At 31.6% G+C, this 21,739-nt stretch overlaps 4 protein-coding genes and 2 long non-coding RNA genes across 12 annotated transcripts; 2 read left to right on the top strand and 4 right to left on the bottom strand.

Moving 5' to 3' along the window:
• The first annotated feature begins 7,787 nt into the window (after positions 1 to 7,787).
• Positions 7,788 to 8,503, top strand: Uqcr-6.4 (Ubiquinol-cytochrome c reductase 6.4 kDa subunit). 3 transcript variants are annotated; one of them, XM_078191626.1, is made up of 3 exons: positions 7,788 to 7,894; positions 8,031 to 8,082; positions 8,288 to 8,503. In XM_078191626.1, exons 2-3 carry the CDS (start codon positions 8,042 to 8,044, stop codon positions 8,400 to 8,402), a joined length of 156 nt encoding a protein of 51 aa, XP_078047752.1. In that variant the 5' UTR covers positions 7,788 to 7,894; positions 8,031 to 8,041; the 3' UTR covers positions 8,403 to 8,503. The 3 variants fall into 3 exon arrangements, with proteins under 3 accessions (XP_078047752.1, XP_078047753.1, XP_078047754.1); XM_078191627.1 differs by having other exon boundaries at positions 7,798 to 7,890; XM_078191628.1 differs by having other exon boundaries at positions 7,854 to 7,958; positions 8,288 to 8,455.
• A 41-nt stretch (positions 8,504 to 8,544) lies between these two features.
• Positions 8,545 to 9,086, bottom strand: LOC144475587 (uncharacterized). Its single transcript, XR_013494890.1, has 3 exons — positions 8,912 to 9,086; positions 8,755 to 8,847; positions 8,545 to 8,683 (listed from the first exon to the last, which is right to left on the bottom strand). It is a non-coding gene; the product is annotated as an uncharacterized LOC144475587 (long non-coding RNA).
• Positions 9,087 to 9,356: 270 nt separating this feature from the next.
• LOC144475588 (uncharacterized) lies at positions 9,357 to 20,914 on the top strand. The gene is made up of 3 exons (XR_013494891.1): positions 9,357 to 9,563; positions 20,453 to 20,619; positions 20,717 to 20,914. It is a non-coding gene; the product is annotated as an uncharacterized LOC144475588 (long non-coding RNA).
• LOC144475582 (uncharacterized) lies at positions 9,587 to 14,348 on the bottom strand. The gene is made up of 10 exons (XM_078191617.1): positions 14,135 to 14,348; positions 12,643 to 14,058; positions 12,204 to 12,565; positions 11,769 to 12,128; positions 11,426 to 11,696; positions 10,934 to 11,349; positions 10,643 to 10,867; positions 10,099 to 10,574; positions 9,913 to 10,024; positions 9,587 to 9,831 (listed from the first exon to the last, which is right to left on the bottom strand). The coding sequence occupies exons 1-10, from the start codon at positions 14,148 to 14,150 to the stop codon at positions 9,676 to 9,678; spliced, it is 3,810 nt and encodes a 1,269-aa protein (XP_078047743.1). The 5' UTR covers positions 14,151 to 14,348; the 3' UTR covers positions 9,587 to 9,675.
• On the bottom strand, positions 14,584 to 18,696 carry LOC144475583 (serologically defined colon cancer antigen 8 homolog). Of its 4 annotated transcripts, none has more exons than XM_078191618.1 (9): positions 18,371 to 18,683; positions 18,160 to 18,294; positions 17,455 to 17,791; positions 16,614 to 17,385; positions 16,300 to 16,538; positions 16,097 to 16,208; positions 15,789 to 15,906; positions 15,157 to 15,233; positions 14,584 to 15,084 (listed from the first exon to the last, which is right to left on the bottom strand). In XM_078191618.1, exons 1-9 carry the CDS (start codon positions 18,562 to 18,564, stop codon positions 14,675 to 14,677), a joined length of 2,394 nt encoding a protein of 797 aa, XP_078047744.1. In that variant the 5' UTR covers positions 18,565 to 18,683; the 3' UTR covers positions 14,584 to 14,674. The 4 variants fall into 4 exon arrangements, 3 of the variants coding, with proteins under 3 accessions (XP_078047744.1, XP_078047745.1, XP_078047746.1); XM_078191619.1 differs by having other exon boundaries at positions 14,945 to 15,084; positions 15,778 to 15,906; positions 18,371 to 18,695; XR_013494889.1 differs by lacking the exon at positions 14,584 to 15,084 and adding an exon at positions 15,509 to 15,633 and having other exon boundaries at positions 15,176 to 15,233; positions 18,371 to 18,695.
• LOC144475584 (major facilitator superfamily domain-containing protein 12) lies at positions 18,911 to 21,701 on the bottom strand. 2 transcript variants are annotated; one of them, XM_078191623.1, is made up of 9 exons: positions 21,284 to 21,701; positions 21,071 to 21,099; positions 20,679 to 20,991; positions 20,416 to 20,623; positions 20,131 to 20,342; positions 19,692 to 20,051; positions 19,453 to 19,603; positions 19,254 to 19,372; positions 18,911 to 19,190 (listed from the first exon to the last, which is right to left on the bottom strand). In XM_078191623.1, exons 3-9 carry the CDS (start codon positions 20,983 to 20,985, stop codon positions 19,099 to 19,101), a joined length of 1,449 nt encoding a protein of 482 aa, XP_078047749.1. In that variant the 5' UTR covers positions 20,986 to 20,991; positions 21,071 to 21,099; positions 21,284 to 21,701; the 3' UTR covers positions 18,911 to 19,098. The 2 variants fall into 2 exon arrangements, with proteins under 2 accessions (XP_078047749.1, XP_078047748.1); XM_078191622.1 differs by having other exon boundaries at positions 21,161 to 21,701.
• Positions 21,702 to 21,739: the final 38 nt, after the last annotated feature.

Here is a 21,739-nt window from a genome sequence, read left to right on the forward strand (position 1 = left end):
CGGGCGAAGCTTCGACAGCAAATGATCGACTCTTTCGAAAAGGGATCGAGAAACGAGAAACAAACAGATCTTTATGTTTTATGGATTAATTATTAACGATCAGCAGCATATATTACGGCGGTGAGGCCGCAAGGGCCATAAGAATCATTGACAGACCTCAACTTTTACAAAGGTGCTAGCAATAAGAATGTATTCGTTGAACGGTAATCGATCTATCAAACGAAATGGTAATTACGACGAAAACGATGAAAGAGAGATTCTATATTTTTCAAGCCGAAGTATACGTCAAAGGAGAAGGATACAAGCAAGTCTACGTCCCACAGAGACGACGAGGGTCCATTTTTCCCATAAATTAAGGATCGACAACGATCAAGGAGAAACGATCGAAATCTTCCGCAAACTCGAAACGAACTCTGGTTGAACCAGCGTTGCGATTCGATCGAATCTCGTGACGAATATGCAAACCGGTTGTTAATGAACATTTCTAAGTCGGAAGGGACGTCTTGAGACAATAATTTTTCCTTCGATATAAGTAGACATTCTTTCGATAGTTTACACGCGATATTTTCTCTACAATATGTCATTCATAAATGACGTAAAAGACTGTAGATTTTTCTGCAAAATAGAAACTTTTCAAGACGATTATAAGAAACAAAAATGAGATAAAAATATATTGTTTCTTTTAATAATTTTAATAAGTTGAAAACAGCGTGGCTATATTATTAAATTCTTGTTACGTCGTTTTCTCAAATTTATTTTTTCAATTTGAGATTTGTTTTTTAAATTTGACTCGATTAATCTTTTCAAACGTAATTAACTCATTCAGATACTTCGTTTTAGTTAATTATGGTTAAGGAATTTCTTATAGCAGTTTGTCCGATCCTAACAACGTTCAACAGATTGCGTTAACGGATGTATTATGCATCCTAATTTAAGATAATTAACGGTATAAATTATGAATCGAGATGACCATTCCGATTTCTGAAATCATTCGCCGGTAGACAATCGTTCGTAAGCTCGCTGGCCGAGCCCAATACAAACAATAGTCGGCAAATGGTTGCCAACAGAAAGCAACTTTACGGGCAACATGAATGGCCGCTGACATCTCAATGTTTAGAAGTCACACAATTTTTGTAGCTCGTAGACTGACGACACGATTCGCTTAACACTTTCAAGTTTAATAACCGAAATAGAAAAGCGAATAAGAAACATAACCACACCCAATTAGCCACGCAGGCACACACATACAGAAACACACAAACGGATAGTTCGAAAGTAAGTATATATTGCGCTTACCCCGCCCAAGTTAGAAAACGAAGCTACTTCGTACCGTCAGATAGTAATTATTCGATGCATGTATATAATTCTAATGTACCTACACTTAAGCGCATATGCAATTGTGGTATGTAGAAATCAACGATATCGTTCGACCAAATCCCAGCACCGGTTGCAGATTTTAACCTTCATCGTAAATGACTTTGAGAACACGGTCAGAGCATCGCGTAGACGAAGAAAAACTTCGATTCAGCTTATTGAACTCTACTTTACAGATTTGATTTTTTATTCTGGTTAGAACTTGAATTTTCTTAGAAGAAACGAAATTTCAGAAAACATAACAGAGTGGATCCGTTGGTTACCATCATAATCAAATCTTTTCCCATGCAAGGTGTGATTCGGTCAGGCACAACCTCATATAGAGCAATAAACGATTAAAAGTAACTATGGACCATTGCCGACCTGGCCCCTCATCGATCGCCCTTGATCAGAGACAAATAGACGATTTGACGAGAATGTCATTTGATCGTCAGATCGAGTTTTACCAAATGCAATAGCAGAATAATGTTTATCTTTTATCATGCCACGTTTTATATACGTATGACGCGGTTCCTTTGATTGATCCAACTTATTGATTCCTTGGCGCTGATTCCGTACGAAATACAACAGCCAAGATATCGCGATCCTGTGAAATCCGCGATCATTTTCTAGGATGGTCTCGCAATGATTGATCATCTGAAAATCGAAAGGAAGGTTTTCTGTTCTGTTTGCGGATGATCGAGAAAATAAGACGCTCTGACATCGTGTAAAGCGTGATGGTGGTCCACCGATAAAATTCAAAGATATCGATATTCGTTTATTCGTTTTCGCGAGTTATCGGGTTTTCGAGAAACAAAGAAAAATGTGCACTCGTGAAATATAAGGGAGAAGAATGCCACGACAACGAGCAGACATTTGCATGATCATATCGACAAATACATAATCAGATCGGCCTACAAACATATCCTAACTGTTGTTTAAGGATAATTCAGACGCGAAGAATCTTTCGACGAGAGCTCCGAAACTCCTGCTATCTTAAATCTCTGAATCAGCAAATAACGTAAACGAATGGCTTTTCTAGTCATCGAATGGAGCTCCCCTCTAAAGCATCTTCGTACAATGTAAAACGCATGGACAATCCTCTTGAACGAATGCAATCATCTAAATCTCTAGATGAGAAGGTTCTTCCTTCGTAAATATGGCCAAGCCCGCCGTGTAGACACAGTTTCCCGATAGGTTTTGGAACTATCGATCAACGTTACATGTAAATCTGTTGTGTGTATTTGCAGCTATTCTCAATGCGTTTCATCGTGATTTAAAATTCTATAGTTTTCTACTGGCTCGATGACTTTGAAGGGCGGTGTCAACGAAAGACTCGATGATACTTTCCTGAAAATCATCTTGCAGTAAATGCGATTCTCATTCGACTGAACGTTTAATCGAAAGAAACGTAGAACTTTCAAGTTCTACAACAATGCTTCTTATTCTGTTAATTATATTTACGTCTTCCCAACCGTAATCTTCCGTGTTCTTTATGAAGGAGGCTCGTCCTATTAGAGTTCGCACGAAGGACCAAAATTTCTATCCGCCAAATATTTCAAACGACTGCCTCTATCAATTCTCTCCCCCACTCATTCTACGTTCTGTTTTCACCTGATATTAGACAATCCTTTCTTAGATCGATAATTATTTCCTCTCTAATGACAATTATATTTTCATCCTACATTTTAACCATTCGTCGTAATATATATGTATACAGTAAACTCAACAGTATAAAGTATTATAATTACTATCACAACAACAACAATAATAGCTATGGAAACAATAATAGTAATAATAATAATAATGATAATAACGATGACGATGACGGTGACGATGCCGGTAACGATTATAATAACAGCATCTAATAAGGCAATCGGTCGTTTATTCAAGACGATTCTTTAATTGTTATCGCCACAAATGTTGAATGTTTGGCTTTTCTTATTTTTCAAAGACAGGAATTACGTGCTTACTGAAAAAGTCATCGAGCCGGTTGTAGCTTTGATTTGCACTTTCTGTCGCGCATCACATCGAGATCAAAGATTCAAAGAGAATAATACTTTCCTCTTGCTGCGACGTTTTTCCTACATTAGTTGTAATACTAGATATAGAGTATTACTTTTCTTCCGATAAACGGACTCAGTCTTTCGATGTCGAGTATAAATCAAGTCTGCCTATTAACTATGTGACTACTCTATCGCCTAAATAAATGATATATAAATATATACATATATGGATAGATAAATAAATGAATATATATTTATATATACAATCGTATTATAATATAGGTATCTAAATCTGAGAGAATCCATGTGAAATAGGTACACCTATTATATCGTATTGAAATTGACAATCGAGATCATTGATCCAGTAATATATGCTACAAATTTTTAAGAAAATAACTCGCACAGCAGATAATCATAAATTTATTAAGACACGATCTCGTGTCAAATAATTGTAGAGGTGTGATGACATAAGTCTTGCTTGTATTAGATTATATGTATTATAGTATACTATACTATATTTCACGTTATATTATATTATATTACATTTTAATTACATTACATTACATTATATTATGTTATATTATAATATATTGTATTACTGTATTGTATTGTATCTTATTGTATCCTATTGTATTGTATTACATTTTATTTTATTTTATCTTACTTTTTATACTGTATTGTATTGTATTATATGACCGTATGTATGTACCTGCGAAATTGTAAGACGTACTCGTAAACAAACATAATAATCCAGCGCATTTGTTTGAGATGAAGAAATTAATCGGAAACTTCATACTAATTAGGGAAAATACAAGTACGGAAACAGTAAATATTATTGTTAGGTCGAGAGTTACTTTCCTTAAACTGTGTTTCGAGCTGTGTTTATTTCTAGCTACAGAAAACCACTAAAGAACTAGCAACAGCCCCTTCCCATACATATCTGTGCTGTATGGTATACATATGTTTTACTATTTAAGTTAGAAATCACAAATCTGAGGTCTTAAGTCTAAAATCTAGAATCTAGAGTCTAAAGTCTAAAGTCTAAAGTCTAAAGCCCAAAGCCCAAAGCCCAAAGCCCAAAGCCCAAAGCCCAAAGCCCAAAGCCCAAAGTCTAAAGTCTAAAGTCTAAAATCTAAAGTCTAAAGTCTAATGTCTAAAGTCTAAAACCTGAAGTGTACAGTTTGAAGCGTAAAGTTTAAGAAATGTAAAGACAAACTCGTTATATTAATCCCATCATTTCTGCGCGCAGGTTCAACTAAATTTTCTATCGTAGTTGTCTTTGATCGGTATCGTCCGCAACAATTTTGTGTTGGTCGTTTGTTCATATTAGTCATCTGACTGTGCTTGCACTATTGTCTTTGAAGCAAATAATAGGTCATAGTTGTATCGTCACAACAACGGCACAACAATCAACTACTTTTTACCAATAGAAACTGAACTGCATAAAAATATTCGAAAACTGTTATAATGATTTATCAAATTTTTAATAACGATTGATTGAGTAACCACAGATTTTGAATTGCTACGCTTGTAATTACTTTTCGATGTTTTCTATTTTGTATCGATAAATGCATACTTGCAGTCCCCGTGGAATGAATACAGATCAAAATATTTTGATCGGCGATAGACGGGAAGAGCAACATATTTCGAAATGTTGATCGAGTCTACCGCTCTCAAATCGTTTCGCTACTCTGAGAGCACAGTATAGTGCGGGTTGTATAAATACTGTTCAATTACGGCCTAAGTCATGAGGAAATGTTCGTAAAAACATCTAATAATAAATTCATCGTTAGACACCTCGAACGAATACATAATTAGGATTAGGATTAGGATTACAAGATGAAATGTGCAAGATGTAATACGCAATATGATTGTAATTCTAATGCTGCGTACGCCGTTCGTACATTCAGCCTAATCAGCTAATCAAATAGAAATCATGTAGTCGTAACGATGTCAAAATGCGCAATGCCTATGATCGATAATCGTTCAATATCTGTAAACACTTGGCAAAACGAAGCTTTTGGGAAAAGTATACCTGCGCGTTCGAAAATTCTATGAAAATCTCCAAACTTCACCACAGTCGATCAATCGATCGATCATTGAGAAAGAAATAGTTCCTACCTTGAAACATTCCTACGCTTTGAAACATTCTAAATCGTATCTTGAAAGTGCTCGAATTTACTTGCATTTCTGTGTATGTACTTCACAGAACGAAAATCATAATCATGCGAACTCGCGACCTGATCCTCATCCATTATACACATTATTGTACATTACGCATATCCTATATCTTACGTACACCATATTATAGTTTCAAGTATATGTATGTATGTCGGAGGATGCTGCACTTGTCTAATACCTATTTCGTTCGAAATTCGTTTGAACCTCCGAAATCGGTCGATCTGGTATTCTGGTAGTGTTCGAAACATTTCGACTTCGGATAATGCTTAACTTCTCATCAATATTATAATCAATCAATGCTTGTACGCGTCTACGTGTGTGCATAGAATAGAATAGAAAATTGCAGCCGCTTCGATCGAGAAACTTCCCAAATTTTTTTCGAAAAACTCCATTTTGCACATCCAAGTTTCACAGATTGAAATTCTAATAGATAGGTACGTTACCAGGTGAAGCATCTCCAATCACAAATAGTTACGCAACCTTCCATGATGTTGCTTGGTGTGTATTGTAATTGTATACAGAATTTCATGTGATTCCTTATATGTAATTGTGTTGATTGGCGCACGCGTGGATGATACCCACAATGTGCGGTAGACTTAAGAGTTAACTAAACGAGTAAACGAACAAATCTAGTGATCACTGAATCGACAGCGATGAGTTTACTAACATACTAAATACATACTACATATATGTATGTAATTATGTGTACGTTATATGACGATAGCCTAACCTCTAAGCAGTATTTCCACTTGTCGGCATTATAGGAACGTCCCTCGTATTCGCGCTTCTGCACTCGCCCCGAAATCATCAACAAATCTCCCGCTCCCACGAATGTCCCTGTGTAGTAAAAGGCTGTCCTACACGTCGCGTTGGTGGAAACACATCACAGTTGGAGAATTTGAAAATTTCCTTTAATACTCCTGTGACGCCAGTAAATGGTAACATTATCCTAAGTACATAAATACATATGTTGATGCGTATTGACCAAACGTTGTATTACAAATCGGTTTGAACGGAAGGTATTCCATATATGTCACGTAGGTAGCTAGCAAAATCTTTGTGTTTTACAAAAACAGAAAAATTATTGCATTGATCCAAATGTTTTTGAAAAATTTAATTTTCCTTACGATATGTCATTAGTATGTTTCACAATCGTTTTCTTATAACCAATGACCAGGGGAGTCGAGACCGGACTGAATAAAAAAAAGTTCTGTTTAAAGATATCTACAGATAATAATTCTGAGGGTACGATATTCTGACATAGATAGCACCACTTAATGAAGCCTTGCGTGCCACCTAGAAAATATAGATTCCTGTAAATATCAGTTTTCTATATTACCAACAATATTAATATTGATCAATAGTACATTGTGTCAGATTATATTAATGAATTTAGAGACGTATTATAAATGTAAATTCAATTGTTTATTGTTTCTAATCAACGTATTTGTTTTCTGTAAATAGAATTAAATAGATCTTCCAAGAAACAACGCGAAATTTATATAAAATAATGAAAAGTACGTATATGTAATTTATTTTTAAACATAGACAGAATTTTTTTCTAAGAATTGCCATTACAGGGTTCAAGATTTTGTAACAGTCGTGTCACCATAGAAATTGACAACCTACTACTCCCGATCCCCATCAAATGTCAATAATTTAACTAGTAATTTGAGCGTTTTGCCACTACCGTAATTGGCGCTGTACGGATCCCCAAAAGATATTTCATGTTTATTTCTATAGAGGCGCCTCCATCTCTCATATATAAACAATATAGAACGGCCTAAAAGTGTGAATTATGGCAAATATTACAATATGATAATACGTTAAATATATTTCTCTGTACATACTTTGGCCATTCTCAGCCACCCTACTCGTGGCTTGTAATGTTGTACATGGTTGTCGACTGTAACTATGGCAACAATAGGCGACAAGAAATGATCCTGCTTATCGTATAATCTGATTCGTTAATAATTAGTACAATCATTTGACCAATGCATGCATATGTATAATAGTAATATTACCTTTGATTAATGATCAATCCGATTGTATTTTCTTCACGACCTTTTTTTCCAAAATTCGCAATAAAAATAAAAAGAGAAAACATTTTGAAAATTTTGCATTTCGCGTCAAATAAACTATTTGTACACGTTATTCACACTTTATTTAAATATATACTTTTCTTTCATTATAATGAATCATGAAACTTTACTTTCAATGTACCAACAAAGACTGCATAGTTGTTGTCGACCGTAACTGAGAAGCAGTTATCCCTTCTTATATTTCTCAGTCATCGTTTATGTGTCGAAGTAGACTATTCGGAAAAAACGAGTAAGAAGAACTAACGTCAGTATGTACGTTATTTTACGTACAATATTTACTTAAATTAGTTAAATAATTATTCGCAGTTTTGTGAAAGTATTTGACGTTTACTCATATTTCATATTCAGCAGTTAAGTGTTCCATATACTGACACTCGTTTTGTTACAGAGTCACAAAAAATGCGTCTAGGAAGGAAACACGTCGAAATAGCCACACGATGGTAAACACTATTCATCTTTTTAATATACAATAATTAGTTTCTAGTTGAAGTATATTCAAGATATTTAATACATGTTTTCGAATATTTGTGCAAGTTGAGTATTCATGCAAATTATGTAACATTCTCAAGTGAATCGGACTTGAAATAACTATATTTAACGTAATGAATATATTATACAACTTTATATACACTTTTCATTAATTAGGCTTCCATCTGCAATGCTTTATGGTGGAACAGCTGGATTAGCAGTGGTTTATTTTACAGACTGGAGGGTAATAGCTACATACATACCATACTACGGAGGCAAATTTAAGAACTAATTTATAAAATATATTCATTGTTATATTATGTAATAAATTATAGTACTATGTAATTATTCATTATATCGTTTATTAAGTGAACATACACAATTTCTATACTATATCCATAAAACTATATTCTTAATAGTATTAATCCCATCATACATCTATTACAAATGAATCAACTTTTATCCACTTCAGCATTTTGTTTTTCATTTTCTCTGTAGTGTGCATAAAGATAATTTGCGTACATCTCAGCTTGGCCACTCCTAGTAGCCTTCAGAGTATCATGCAATAAAATTCTGTTAACAAAACAGATTTAATAACCTATAAGTATCTTCTACCTCTTTAGTCTATAAGAAATTAAATTTACCTATAGCCTATTACGAGTAAAGAAAACGCCATTGTGCCTGCAATAACTTTTACACCAATTGATTTCAGTGGTTTATTCCTTGCCATCTGATGACTGCTGTAAAATAAAAAATATTGAATCCACAATACATTTCTTTCCTATAATAGTACATACTTACTTTTGATAGAATCAAATTATTATCGTAAGGATGCTCTTTTACGTATTGCTTCAGAGGCTCATTCCATACATAAAAGCCGGATATCATACCAAGGATGGTAACAAACACAATCTCGTGCTTAGGAATTCTACCAAACATGACACTAATTTATATGGACCCTTATAGAATGTAATAATAATAAATAATAGTAAGTAATAGATAACCTAAAAACTATGATGAACATACAGTAATATGTTATTCTCGTGCACACCTCAAGATAACAGCTTGATCCGTTCGCGAGGATCAATATAGAAATTTTCTTTGCCCTGATTGGTTGGCAACTCTACTGAAACAAGATCCGTTGTAGATTGAATGTATAGTACAATGGTGAAGATGTGCGTGCCAGCTTAGGGAGTAAGAAAAGTGTGTATGAATAGATCTCACTGCTGTACTGTGGCATGCGGTTTCACGTTTTTAGTGCACTTATTCCACTGGCGCTCTATCTGAGTTACATAGCGCGAAATTCGGTCTCTAAATAAGCTTCGAATATAGTAATGAAATCTGTTGTCTCACAGGATTTTTTACCACATTATTCAATATAATTGCATACGATACAGAATGCACATTTAGATTCGTTTTGGATAAACCTGTTTCTACACGCGATGTTAACAAGGTAATTCTTATACAATTCAAATATTGATGAAAAACACGAAAATCAATTTCTTATTTATTTAATTCATATATAAATATTTATAGATAAAAATTTGTTCAGTGTAAATACTGACTTAAATCTTTCCAGAAAATTTATGGAATTTGTTAAACATATCTAACTGCGTCTTGAAAATCTCTTGCATAGAAATTGGTAAAGTTCGAGATAGTAATGCAATACCGTGTCGATCGCATATACTAATTAAAAAATATATACAATTCTGTACAGATGTCTGAAACAACAAATTATACATTAAAAAAATCTTTTTTTTACATGTTAATATTAAACAATGTAACAGGTGTGAAAGAATTACCTTAATTGGCGTTTTTGATGAAGCTTCTGAAAACAATTTCAACAAATCTGCTATTAGATAAGGACTTAATCTTATCATGTCCTTTTTTAGCTTTATCAAGGAGCTAGTAAATCTGTGTAAAAAATTAAACAAATGAAGATATATATACATTTTTATGATAACAAAAAGAAATAACATATAGCATACTTCTCTATATCCAATGCTACACATTTCAACATGTACTCTTCAGATTTGTTAATTTTATCTTTTGATTTGCATACAACAACATCTAATATACGTCTGTACAATGCTAAAAATGCGGGTAATCTATCTATGATCGAACTTGTTTTCATTTTTAACAGTATAGCACACAGTGTTAATGCATCGTTACAAGTTAATATTGTAGCTTCTTGAAGCGATTTTAAACCAAGCAATATACTCATATCGATAATAGTATCAGGCAGATATAAATGCTTGGTGGTAAGAAAATTATGTATCAACTTTAATAACATTGGCCAATACTTATCCGGGACGTTTAATGCTTGTATTGTTTGTATCGATTTATTTATTGCAATTAAACGTAACTTATTTCTATCGTTAGACATATTTATTTTCAGAACGGAACTCCATATGATACAAACGTTCTCCAAATCATTTTGTTTTATATGTGTAATTGCTCTTATCTGTAAAAAAAAGAGAAATATGTTTACATATAAATTACATAATTTAAATGTCTGCAGCAGTTACATACCAAACGATCGTGTAAGTCCTTTAAAAATTCCTGGAGTTCTATAGATTCGCTTGATTCTAATAGAGGCAAAAGTACATCCACGCATGGATAATTAAATAAAGTACACCATATTCCTTTTATAATTTGATGCTTGATTTGAAAGATTTTTCGATTACGAAGAACAATAATAGCTAATTTCAAAGTTTCTTGTGCCATTTCGTTCTTTTCACTGCCAATATTGTCACTCTGTTAACAAATTGTTCATTTAATAATTGAAGAAGATTTGTTCAGTTTCAAAACAATTATATTTACCAAAAATGTATTCTGCAATGTTTGTTGTGCTAGATTCCTTATCCCTTCAGTAATATTTTCATTAGATACATCAATTTTTAATACTAAAATTAGTATTTTTATGTCAATTGCATCCATAATAGTGGAAGGTAATGTTTTTATTAAAATTTTACTCAATTTCCTTTCCATTTTCCTGACTACTAACTTTTGGTCAACATTTAATTTTTGTTTAACATGTTCCACCGACTCTAATAAAAATTGCAAATTCTTTTTAGAATCTATAGAGGCGTTTATAAGTTCTTTAAAATCTCTATAAGATAGACCATTCCTAATTGACAGTTCCAAAGTCTTTTGAACATTTTTATTCAGAGGTAATTGACATAATAAGGATGGACTTATATATTGGAATATATTAATGCCAGGCTTTTCTAAAAGATCTAGAAAAATCATTTTTTGTATATGTCAATGAAGATATAATTATTTCTTATATATTTAGATGAAAAGAGAAAATACCTGAAAGTATTGAGTTACATAGGGAGATTATATTATCATTCTGAGAAGACTCTTTTCTGAGAGCAAACACGACCATAAATGTCAACAATCTGACATTAGCACTTAAAAACATAAGAGGCATATGAAGCAGTAATTTTAAATACGCTTCTATTTCATGTAACAATGTAATCGCCAATTCTACCCATTCGTTTTTTAACAAGTCTTCTTTCATTTGCATTATTATATCATTTATTATCCGATTATCGTTCTCTTGATCTTCAAGTAATATTTTCTAAAAGATGTAAAATAAACATTTAATAACTTATTGATTATACTCAAATAACTTTACTTATAAGATACTTACACTTGCAACTGCAAAATGTTGACACATAGATTTTGTTACTCCATTTATTGCCAAAATTTCAATTTGAATGATAACATTACTTAACAAAGACATCACGAATCTTTTATTTTCTTGTATATCATTCTTTTTTATTATTTCTATCCATTTAGAAAAACTATCCTTGTTGGATGCTACTTCCATTAACAATGAATCTGTCACTTTTAACATCTCCTTTGTAGTTAAAAGTGATATTACATCCGTATTAAATTGTAACATAGACTTCCAAGAGTATTCCAAACCACCTATTAAGCTGTCAAGTTTAATAAAACATTTGTCTGATGTATTTTGAGATATTTTAATCTGTTGCAAAATAAGTTTATTCTGAAATTAGAATATATTAATTTACACAAATGACAGAGGAAATGTTTACAACTTAAAAAGGTAATGATAACATACCATGATGTCCTTACAATTATCTTTGCCAAAATTTGTGATTCTTTGTATTAGTTGTTGCCATTGATCTTCTAATATTGGAGTATTTAAATTCTTAATAACAGCTTTCTGTACATAATATTTTAAAGTATTTTGGGTTTCATTCCACGAATATATTGCACCTAATAACATAACAATGATCTTCTTATTATGACTCAAATGTAGAACTCTGTCTATCAAAAGCGATAAAACGTTTCCTAAGTCATCAAGAACATTTATGAATTTTGTGTGGGAAGTTAATGTCCCTGTGTGCTCAAAAATACACACACCATTCAAAAATGTAATAAGTAAATTGATGGCTGCTTGCATAAAAACTATGTTTTTACCTGTAACAAATTAAAAGCTATTTTAAATATACAAAAACAATTTTAATTGAATCTGTAATTAAAATTGTTACACTTACTCGTATCATTAGATTTTAGTACTTCCATGCAATCAGTCCGTAAGTGATACACAAGTGTCCTTAATATACATACACCTTGTGAATTCGTGATACTATTTATAGATTTCATAAATTTTTCTTTAAATTCACATGGAAAAAACATATCAAGCTTTGTACTTGATCTGGGATTCTCAGAATGTTTTAATGATATCAGTATTGATGAAATTAATTTTTCTTCTTGTCTTAGGTGTACCACAGCATTCATAATAGATGTCATTAAATTTTTATATTCTAATGTTGAATTTCCCTGAAATGCTTTTCGGAGTATCTCTTGAATTCTTTTCTCAATCAGAAGAGGATTGAAGGAACAAAACTGTGAGATCAGATGATAGTCTATGCTATCCATAGTTTCATTTGATAAAATATTATTTATCATATTCTCACAATAATTGAACAATGTAACATCATGTATTTTATTATCAAAATTGAATGTTATATCATTTGAATACTCTAACAAGGCACTAAAGATCTCTTTTTTGTGAATTACAGTACATTCTACTAATTCTCTCATTATTAAATCTAATGTAACACTATCATATTTAAATAAACCTACTGCTGCACGATAAATGAAACTGAATGTACAAATGTTTTCTTGAAGATCCTTTGATCTTGATGTTTTAGCTAAAATGGATATCACATCCATAAATTGAGTTGTATCTTTATTTCTAAGATATGTGCCACTTTCTGCATATTTTTTGGCAAATATTAATTGTTGAACACATTTATAAGTTGCTGCTCCTAATCTATTTCTATTATCAATGCATTTATGATCAATAATGTTGCATAAAGGATATAAAATATCACTTACAAATATAGTTCTTAATTTATCATTTGTAATAGAAGAAGATTTATACATTAGAATCATATTTTCTACAACACTAATCATTGTATTATATATTAATAATGGTAAACCATTGTTTTTATTAAATAATTCTAAATCAATTCCTACAATTAATTCTTCGATGTTGAATGTGTATTTGAAAAATTTAAGTGCACAAGTCAAAAATAAATTTACTAATAGCCCAAAATCATTTGGTTCATTAATAAAATGATGTTGCATTCCACTATTGGAAACTAGCAACTTATAACAATCAAATACATCACTGTGTAAATTTTCTATAGTTCCTTGTAGTCTGCTGATAAGCGTATTAATCAACAATCTTTTAACTTCAACCTTGATATCCAAATGATCAGTTCCCAAACAATTTTTTATATATGCCCAACCATTTTCATCTGTAGAAGATGTTTTACAAAGCCATTGTAAAATGAGATCTTCTTTACGAATTATTGGTATGTCGACTGTACAGAAAACATTTTCTGCGAGCTTTAATCGTTTAGCTAATGGTTCATCATCCGAATTCAATCGTTTTAATAATTCTATTGAATACAAAAATAGGAACATTTTATATATATATATATTTAGTTTAGGTTATAATTGATCACGTGTACTTACCTGTTGATAAAGCCATTTTAAACAATTCCAAATTTCAAATCAATGTTTTAGCTTAAATATATCCGCATGGGGGTAATTGCAATCTTCTCATTTTATATCATTACAGCAATCACATACGTAGATATTTTGAACATTTTAACGAGAACCAGATACGAGTAATAGGGTTGTCACATGGTCGGACACACCGCCGAACGTAAACAATAGGAATGATCCACTATGTATGTAGTGTCATCTGGTGGCTGGCGGTAACTGGGCGGCCACTGATGCCGGCGTATGTGTGCATATGTATGTATGCAAAATGATTCCAGATGATATGTAGTTTTTCAATAACAACAATTTCCTATACATGAATACTTCAATACGTAGCGTTCCTACATACTTAGATTTGATATTAAAAAATGTAGATAAGTTTTTTTTACAACGTTTTTTTTATTTTACATATGCTACTTTATTATAACGTATGTATATGGATCTATAATGAAATAATTAGATACAATTTTTTTGCATAAGTTTAGTTTTGCAATTAATAACACTACTTTATTATGTGTCCAATGTGGAGTACTGAGATGTTACTTCATTGGAATTCTGTATTGCATCAGTATGTTCTTGTTGTTCACTTTCTATAACATTATATTGGTCATACGAATTGTATTCTTGTTCTGGTACATATGATTCTAAAGCTTCGTGATCAATTATGTTTTCATGGTCATTGTTTCCATTTGGATTTTGTTCATACGTCGGAATATTTGTTTTCATATCATTCTTCGTCTCATAATCTACAGCATACTCTATTTTATTAGATAAGTCGGTGTCCAATGCTTGATCATTCATTTCATTGATTTTCATATCATGTTCCTGATAAATTATGTGAGGTGCTGTTGCAATACTCGTATTCTGTGCTTGCATTAATGTATTAGGTGATATGTCTCTACTTTCCATCGACACAGTTCCTAAAAATATAATACCACTTTTAAAAGAATCTTCATAAGTAAAACATTTAGAATTTGCATAAATAATACTACCTTGTTGGTTATTAAAAGTATTTTGTATCTTGTCGGACAAATACTCTATGTTGTTTTGTAAACTGGCCATTTCTTCCCTGAGAAATAATGGTCGTTCAAATACAATTTAATTTATCTCACAAATGGAAAAATTCTATTTCTGTAGTTACAGTTAACAGTATGTATAGTCTTCTATGCTTATAATGAACAGAATATTTCACCTAACTTTATCACCTAAAATGTTCTTATTATTATTGCAATACCATAAGGATGTAGTAAATGCATTCCTGTGTTTAATAATAGCATAAATATTTTGGGCAATAAAGTGAAGTAAAAGGTGCTGTATAAGCTATTACTGTGTTGAAAGAGGTACCTTTAAAAACTCTTATTTTTGTTTTGGAGCTACTTTTACTTTTAGATCAATCTTAACAGTGCGTCTCTTGTTTGAAGCTGTTGTAGCTTTTCCAATTGCTGTTACATCTCTGTCAGTGACTCCCTCTGTCAACACAGAATAGCCCCAATTGTATTCAATGATATGATGTAAATATCCATTACTTATTAAACATTATTTATGCACATGTAACAGAGCATTCTTATGCACCAATAAGAAAAGAACAATGGGACATATTTTCTACACTGAACTAAGAATATACTTGTGCTTCAGGCTGTTAGCTTCCAAACGCTGTGTGAGAGATTGGCATTCAGCCGTCAGTCGAGAGACGATCGTGGCCTGATTATTCAAGGCATCTTCTAGACCAGCCACTGTAGCAGCTAAGAAATGCAATCCTATTAGTCAATTTTTAATAAATTGACTAATTCCATTTCTGCCCATGCTAGGCATAATGTCAGCATGCCGATATCCCACACACATAACATGAATTTGCAAATAATAGTAAGAACATAGAACTTCTCAAAGACAATATACCTAACATAGGCACACGTGTAGAAGCTAAAGTCTTACCATGTTTTGTTTCCATATCTATTATCATAGATGCCAATTCCTTTCCATTTTCTGATTTCGTTGGATCTTTCATGTTCAGGTCTTCCGAACCTAGAGGTTTATTCGCGTTGATCTGAAACAAACAGTAGATACTTATACAGGCAAATTCAAATTGGAACGTAACTACTGATCAATTTCATCAGTATTTATTGTTCAATATTTACCTCTTTTTCCAAAGAAGCTATTTGTTCTGAAAGTCTTAAATTTTCTCTTCTTAAATGAACTAGGTCAGTTTCTGTCCTCTCTAACCGTTGTTTGTATGAATTTATTTCAATTTGTAGTCTACTTTGTTCTTGGCGATTTTGTCTTTCGTTTCGTTCAGCAGCTAACTTTATTGCTAAAACCTCTTGTTCAGCAGCATCTTTCTCTGTTAGTGCTTGATTCAAGTCACTTTGTAAATTTGCTATATAAAATATAAATTATCAAATGTTACTGAATAATCCACTAACAAAATTTATAATTCAATCATGTAACTTACATATCTTGTTTTGTAATTCTTTCTTTATATTCTCAATAAACGTTTGTTTCTGAGATAATTCTCTTCTAAGTTCTGTTAATTCTCTACGTTGTTTTTCAGATTCTAATTGAGATCTATTAGCTACATCCCAATGGGAAGCTACATCAGCAGATAATTGTTCAACTTGCTGACTATACCTACGTTCTACTTGTTGTCTCTCTTCAGCAATACGCTTACTTGCTTCTTGAGTAGCTTCACGAAGTTTACCGTGTTGTCTATCCAATTCGTCTTTCAATCTCTTAATTTCTACATTACATTGATCTTTTTCAAACTGAATTTGCTGCATAGCATCACCAGTTTGTTTAATTTTTTGTAATGCTTCGGTTTCCTGTTCTCGTATGGAAGTCAAAGTTTTTTGTAAATCTTGCACTTTCATTTCAGCTTCGTATTTAGCGCGTAAAGCATTCTCCAACTGTATTTTTATTTCAGACACGTCATTATTTAAACAGCTTATTGACATTTGTTTTAAATTACGTTGGTTTTCGTCTTGCATTTTACGTAACTCTAGTTTTGCTTGAGTTAGTTGTGCTTCTAATTCACTGATCCTTGATTCAAACACGATATTAGGACCTTCCATCGTTTTAGATTTTTTGATGTCACAAGTTTCAATTTGAACTGACTTTTCTTTATCGCTTTCATTATCATTTTCATCAATATGAGCATATTCATCGAGTACACATTTAAAAAATCCTGTTTTATTTTTATAATGCAGAGCCTCATTTTCAGCTACAACCTAAAATTATTCAAGTAAACTCTCTGAGCAACCAATAAAAATTATTAGTATCCAATTAAAATAAAATACCTCTCGAACTTTATGTAGTAACTTATTTAGTTGATTTCTGCAGAATTGTGATTCCTGTTGCAATTGCTGGATGTATTCCTCTTGTTGTTCAATAAAAGAATTTAATTCTGGGGGCACAGATTGTGAGTCTGTACTTGAAGATGCTAAATTGTTAAACGTTTTCATTGAACGCACATTTTTACATGAAGTGAATTGTGTATTTAGAACTCTATTCACATCCTCGGGTAAATTGTTTATTGTACAATGGTTAACTACCAAACTCTTATCGTTAGCATCTTCTTTGGATTCATTAACTTTGATGTTACTGGATTGATAATCTTTAATGCTTTGCGATTTCCTGGATGGAAATTATTTCGCCTTTAATATTATTTATGCACATATATATATATATATATATACATATACAAAGGATGTTTGACAATATGTTAAATATTTTAAGAAGCGATTATATTCCTGTAAAATAAAAACTAATAATGAAAATTTTGCTGTAATTGCTCTGTTTACAAGCTTCTTGTCATTTAATATTGCACAGAATGCCACTGTCTACACATGTCTTCACCAGATCTACACACGCCATTTTTGTTGGATCAGAGAGCTTTTTATAACTATTGTAACTTGAAAATAAAGTTATTACACCAAATTAGCAGAGTAACACTTTAAAATATTGAACACGTAAAGTCAAACAATCTATATAATATAATTTACCCCAACATTGGTTTTGAAACATAAGATTCAGCAAGCAAATACTTCAGCTTTGAAACAGCTTCTCTATAAGCCATTTCTGAATAGTCTATAGATTTCTTTTTACTCGAATCTAATTTTTGAATCCCATTGGTCTTCCTAAAAAATAAAAATGTGCACATGTAGAATTATGTATAGTAAAAGAAGGAAACACTGTAATACAATTACTACTTACTTGGATTTTAAACTTAATCTTTTCATTCGAACAGAATTTATAGGATCTGTGTAATGAAAAAAATTACCCTTTATCTTCGAATAATTTCGCAAAGGAAAATTGATGCGTGCTAAATATGCAGTTGGACTTCCCGTAGTAGTTGCCGGTATACTATTAAGCTGGCGTCGTTGTTCACAGTTGCTAGTTTCAAACATCCCGAGTTTGTTTAGCCGATATCGTCGGGTCGTCGTTGTATATAAGAATGTGAGCTAATCAATGAACTAAGTATTCACGTGCCCAAACACAAGTAAATTGTTCGGAGTAACGCTTAAGAAAATCGAAGTTCGACTCGACCAAACATAGACAGACCTTGTTACTTGATCGCGTGCTGAACGATCGTTCATGCTTTGCGGGACAGGCACGGTACCATCACGTACAGACATTCCGTGACTTATCAAAATACCTGTCAGACTTGCTAGCTTTTGTTGTACGAATTTTTTGGACAATTTCAAAATTACAATTAAGATGCTTGAGAAATCTATTATAATAATAACAGTACAATTTGTTAAAGATAGAATTTTTTAATAATTATTAATAATTGATAACAAGAAATTATTACTATATGTATATAAAATTTATATATTATATATTACTTCATATAAAAAATAACTACCATGTTTTTCTTGATCATTTCTAATTCAATAAATAAAAATAAAATTTGAATTACTTCAATGATTTCATTTTTTAAATCATGTGATATGCTCTTGTTGTAATAAATTTCTTGGTTCTGCTGGTGTACTATCGTTTTCTGTAGCTTGTTCCGAATGTAATGTATTATACGCTGAAAAAATTATAATTAATTTGTTGAAATATAAATTCTTTTCATGACTGATATTTACGTTACCTGCACTATAAGAAAACGATTTTGTGCATAAAATTGCTGCAGAACCAACAATTGCAGAAGCACTACATACATACGCCAGAATGTCTCTGTAGTAATTTTCCGAGTTAATCCAATTTTCTCTAGAAAAAATTTATAAAATATATAGTTTATAACGCAATTGAAATACTATTAAGATTGAAAATGTAATATATGTGCTAACAAGTATTGAATAATTATTACTGCTAAACCATTGGAGAGTTTATCTGTGAAACTCATTACACCATATACAAATGCACCGCTATCTGTGTTCTGCCCAATAAAGTCAGCGATAAGACCGAGGCTAGTCACCAACATAATAGAACCAGCAAATCCTGCAGAAACAAAAGTTACGTAATTTATAAGTAGTCTGTATATTCTCCAGAGATGATAATACTATTAGAAAGTATTAAATGACATTACCCAATATTATAGACACTGGATAAATTTGATAGTTTGTGTATGCTATGCCCATGCCGCATCGAATCCAAATACAAGCACATATACCCATCATGACACCCAAACAAAATGAAATTTTTCTGCCTAGTTTTGTGTTTAATTTTTCTATAATTAAAGACATTACAAAACTACTTAAAAACATTATTAAGGGCATTATAGCCAAAGATGTAGCTGGCATATGCAACGATTTGTGTAAATACAAAGGCACATAAATTTGTAACAAATTTACAAACAAACGTGTACATATATAAACGCAAGCCACTTGATATAAACGTACATCTTTAAATAATACTGTTACAGGCCTTGTATGTCTGTGGAATACTCCTAAAATAAACCAATTACCATGTGATTTTAATTACTTTATAACAAATGAAAAGAAAAATAAATATAAAGTCAATCTAACCATCAGGATTACTGGCAACTTTTTCCTTAACAAAGATGTGGAACAAAATTGATGCTGGGATTCCTACACCAATAACGATAAATAGAATTTTTTGAAATTTGTTTGCATCATTGGGTCCAATTTGAGAATCAGAACCATTATTATTTGTTATATGTAATACTGCCCATGTGATACAATAAACAAAAATATTCGACAAAACCGTGAAACTGTACCTGTAAAAAATTGTAATAAATGTAAAATAATATTTTTCTCGCACAAGTATTTCATAAAATTTTTAAATAATACCTAATAGCTATAAGTTCTGTTCTTTCACATTCCGTAGGTGTAAGTTCTGGAGCTAATGACAAATGAGATATTTGCACTGCAGCCCAACCAAATTGAAAAATTACAACAAATGCGGCATAATAAATTAATTGAGCCCATTTATCACTTGTCTCACATCCAATACATGGGGAAAATATAAAAGGAAAAGCAAATAAAATGCATAAGGTTCCTAAAACATATAATTTTATAATGATTTTTATTAAAACAATATAAAGTATATATACCTATTAAATGCCATGTTTTCCTCCTTCCATATTTACAGAACCAGAAATCATCGTGGCTATCAGAATGAAAGCCAACGAATGGAGTGGCTATGGCATCTGCTATTTGACCAATGAGTAAAATTACTCCAGCCAGTATTGCATCAAATCCCAATACCAAATGGAAGAACACTAATAAATATGTGAACCACATAGAAGCACAAATGTCATTTAAAATGTGCCCTATGCCATACGATAGTTTTACAGAAGGTTGTAAATGCTGAATTACTTCATTACGATCACTGGTTGTACTTATTTGTCCTGTTTCCATTATGTACTATAAAACAATATAATAATATAAAACACATTTTGTATAATGTCAATATATATAGTGATATGTATCATCAGTATCTTACTTATTTGGAATATCTTCAATCTCCAGTAGCTTTAGATCACAGAAAATTTTTAATATATAATAATATATTCTTAATATACATTTGCAATACCTTATTTAGGATACATTCTTTTCTGCACTTCTTGTTTCGTAAAATATACAAAACAGTTTGTTTTCTTTCTTTGTATTTTTTATTGATATTTCACACTAAATAAATAACCTATTTAATTCTTACTCAGGTTATGTACTGCAATTCCGTACGTTGCCGTCGTCAATTTTAAATTTTTGCAGTTATTTATACATATTCCAAATAAAATTCTTGAGAAATTGAACTATTTTATCATATTCACAACGATTAAAAACAGAATTCATGTAGAACAGTAGTGGCTGTAGGCGGAGTTCAAAGTTAAGTATGATTCATTCGTACTAATTGTGAGATAATTATGTGAGACATAAACGCAATTTGTAAATATTCATATAGTCATAAATAATATTATAAATTGTATTCATTTACATAAAGTGTGACTATTTATTGTTAGTTCTTTTCTTTTTTTACATACAATATTTCTACCTCGTGTAGATGACATTCTACAATAAATCAGCTTACATTCAAAACAGAAAAAAATAAAGGAAGCATTAAAAAAATAATATTCTTATGTCCATATTTTTGTATTTACATTTCAGTATAACA

Source organism: Augochlora pura, chromosome 10 (assembly GCF_028453695.1).
Source record: "Augochlora pura isolate Apur16 chromosome 10, APUR_v2.2.1, whole genome shotgun sequence".
Taxonomy (NCBI): domain Eukaryota; kingdom Metazoa; phylum Arthropoda; class Insecta; order Hymenoptera; family Halictidae; genus Augochlora; species Augochlora pura.

Bases quoted from the DNA above. Each gene is read 5' to 3' on its own strand.
- LOC144475583 (XM_078191618.1), bottom strand. From the start codon at position 18,564: ATGTTTGAAACTAGCAACTGTGAACAACGACGCCAGCTTAATAGTATA. The intron at 17,792-18,159 runs GTAAATTATATT...ATTTCCATCCAG, and splicing joins GTTTCAAAACCAATGTTGGG to GAAATCGCAAAGCATTAAAG. The intron at 15,907-16,096 runs GTAAGACTTTAG...TGCATTTCTTAG, and splicing joins AGATATGGAAACAAAACATG to CTGCTACAGTGGCTGGTCTA.
- Uqcr-6.4 (XM_078191626.1), top strand. From the start codon at position 8,042: ATGCGTCTAGGAAGGAAACACGTCGAAATAGCCACACGATG. The intron at 8,083-8,287 runs GTAAACACTATT...TTCATTAATTAG, and splicing joins GTCGAAATAGCCACACGATG to GCTTCCATCTGCAATGCTTT.
- LOC144475584 (XM_078191623.1), bottom strand. From the start codon at position 20,985: ATGGAAACAGGACAAATAAGTACAACCAGTGATCGTAATGAAGTAATT. The intron at 20,624-20,678 runs GTATATATACTT...TATATGTTTTAG, and splicing joins GAAAACATGGCATTTAATAG to GAACCTTATGCATTTTATTT. The intron at 20,052-20,130 runs GTTAGATTGACT...GGTTTATTTTAG, and splicing joins AGTTGCCAGTAATCCTGATG to GAGTATTCCACAGACATACA.
- LOC144475582 (XM_078191617.1), bottom strand. The intron at 11,697-11,768 runs GTAAGTATCTTA...TACATCTTTTAG, and splicing joins AACATTTTGCAGTTGCAAGT to AAAATATTACTTGAAGATCA. The intron at 10,575-10,642 runs GTATGTAACTGC...TTTTTTTTACAG, and splicing joins AGGACTTACACGATCGTTTG to ATAAGAGCAATTACACATAT.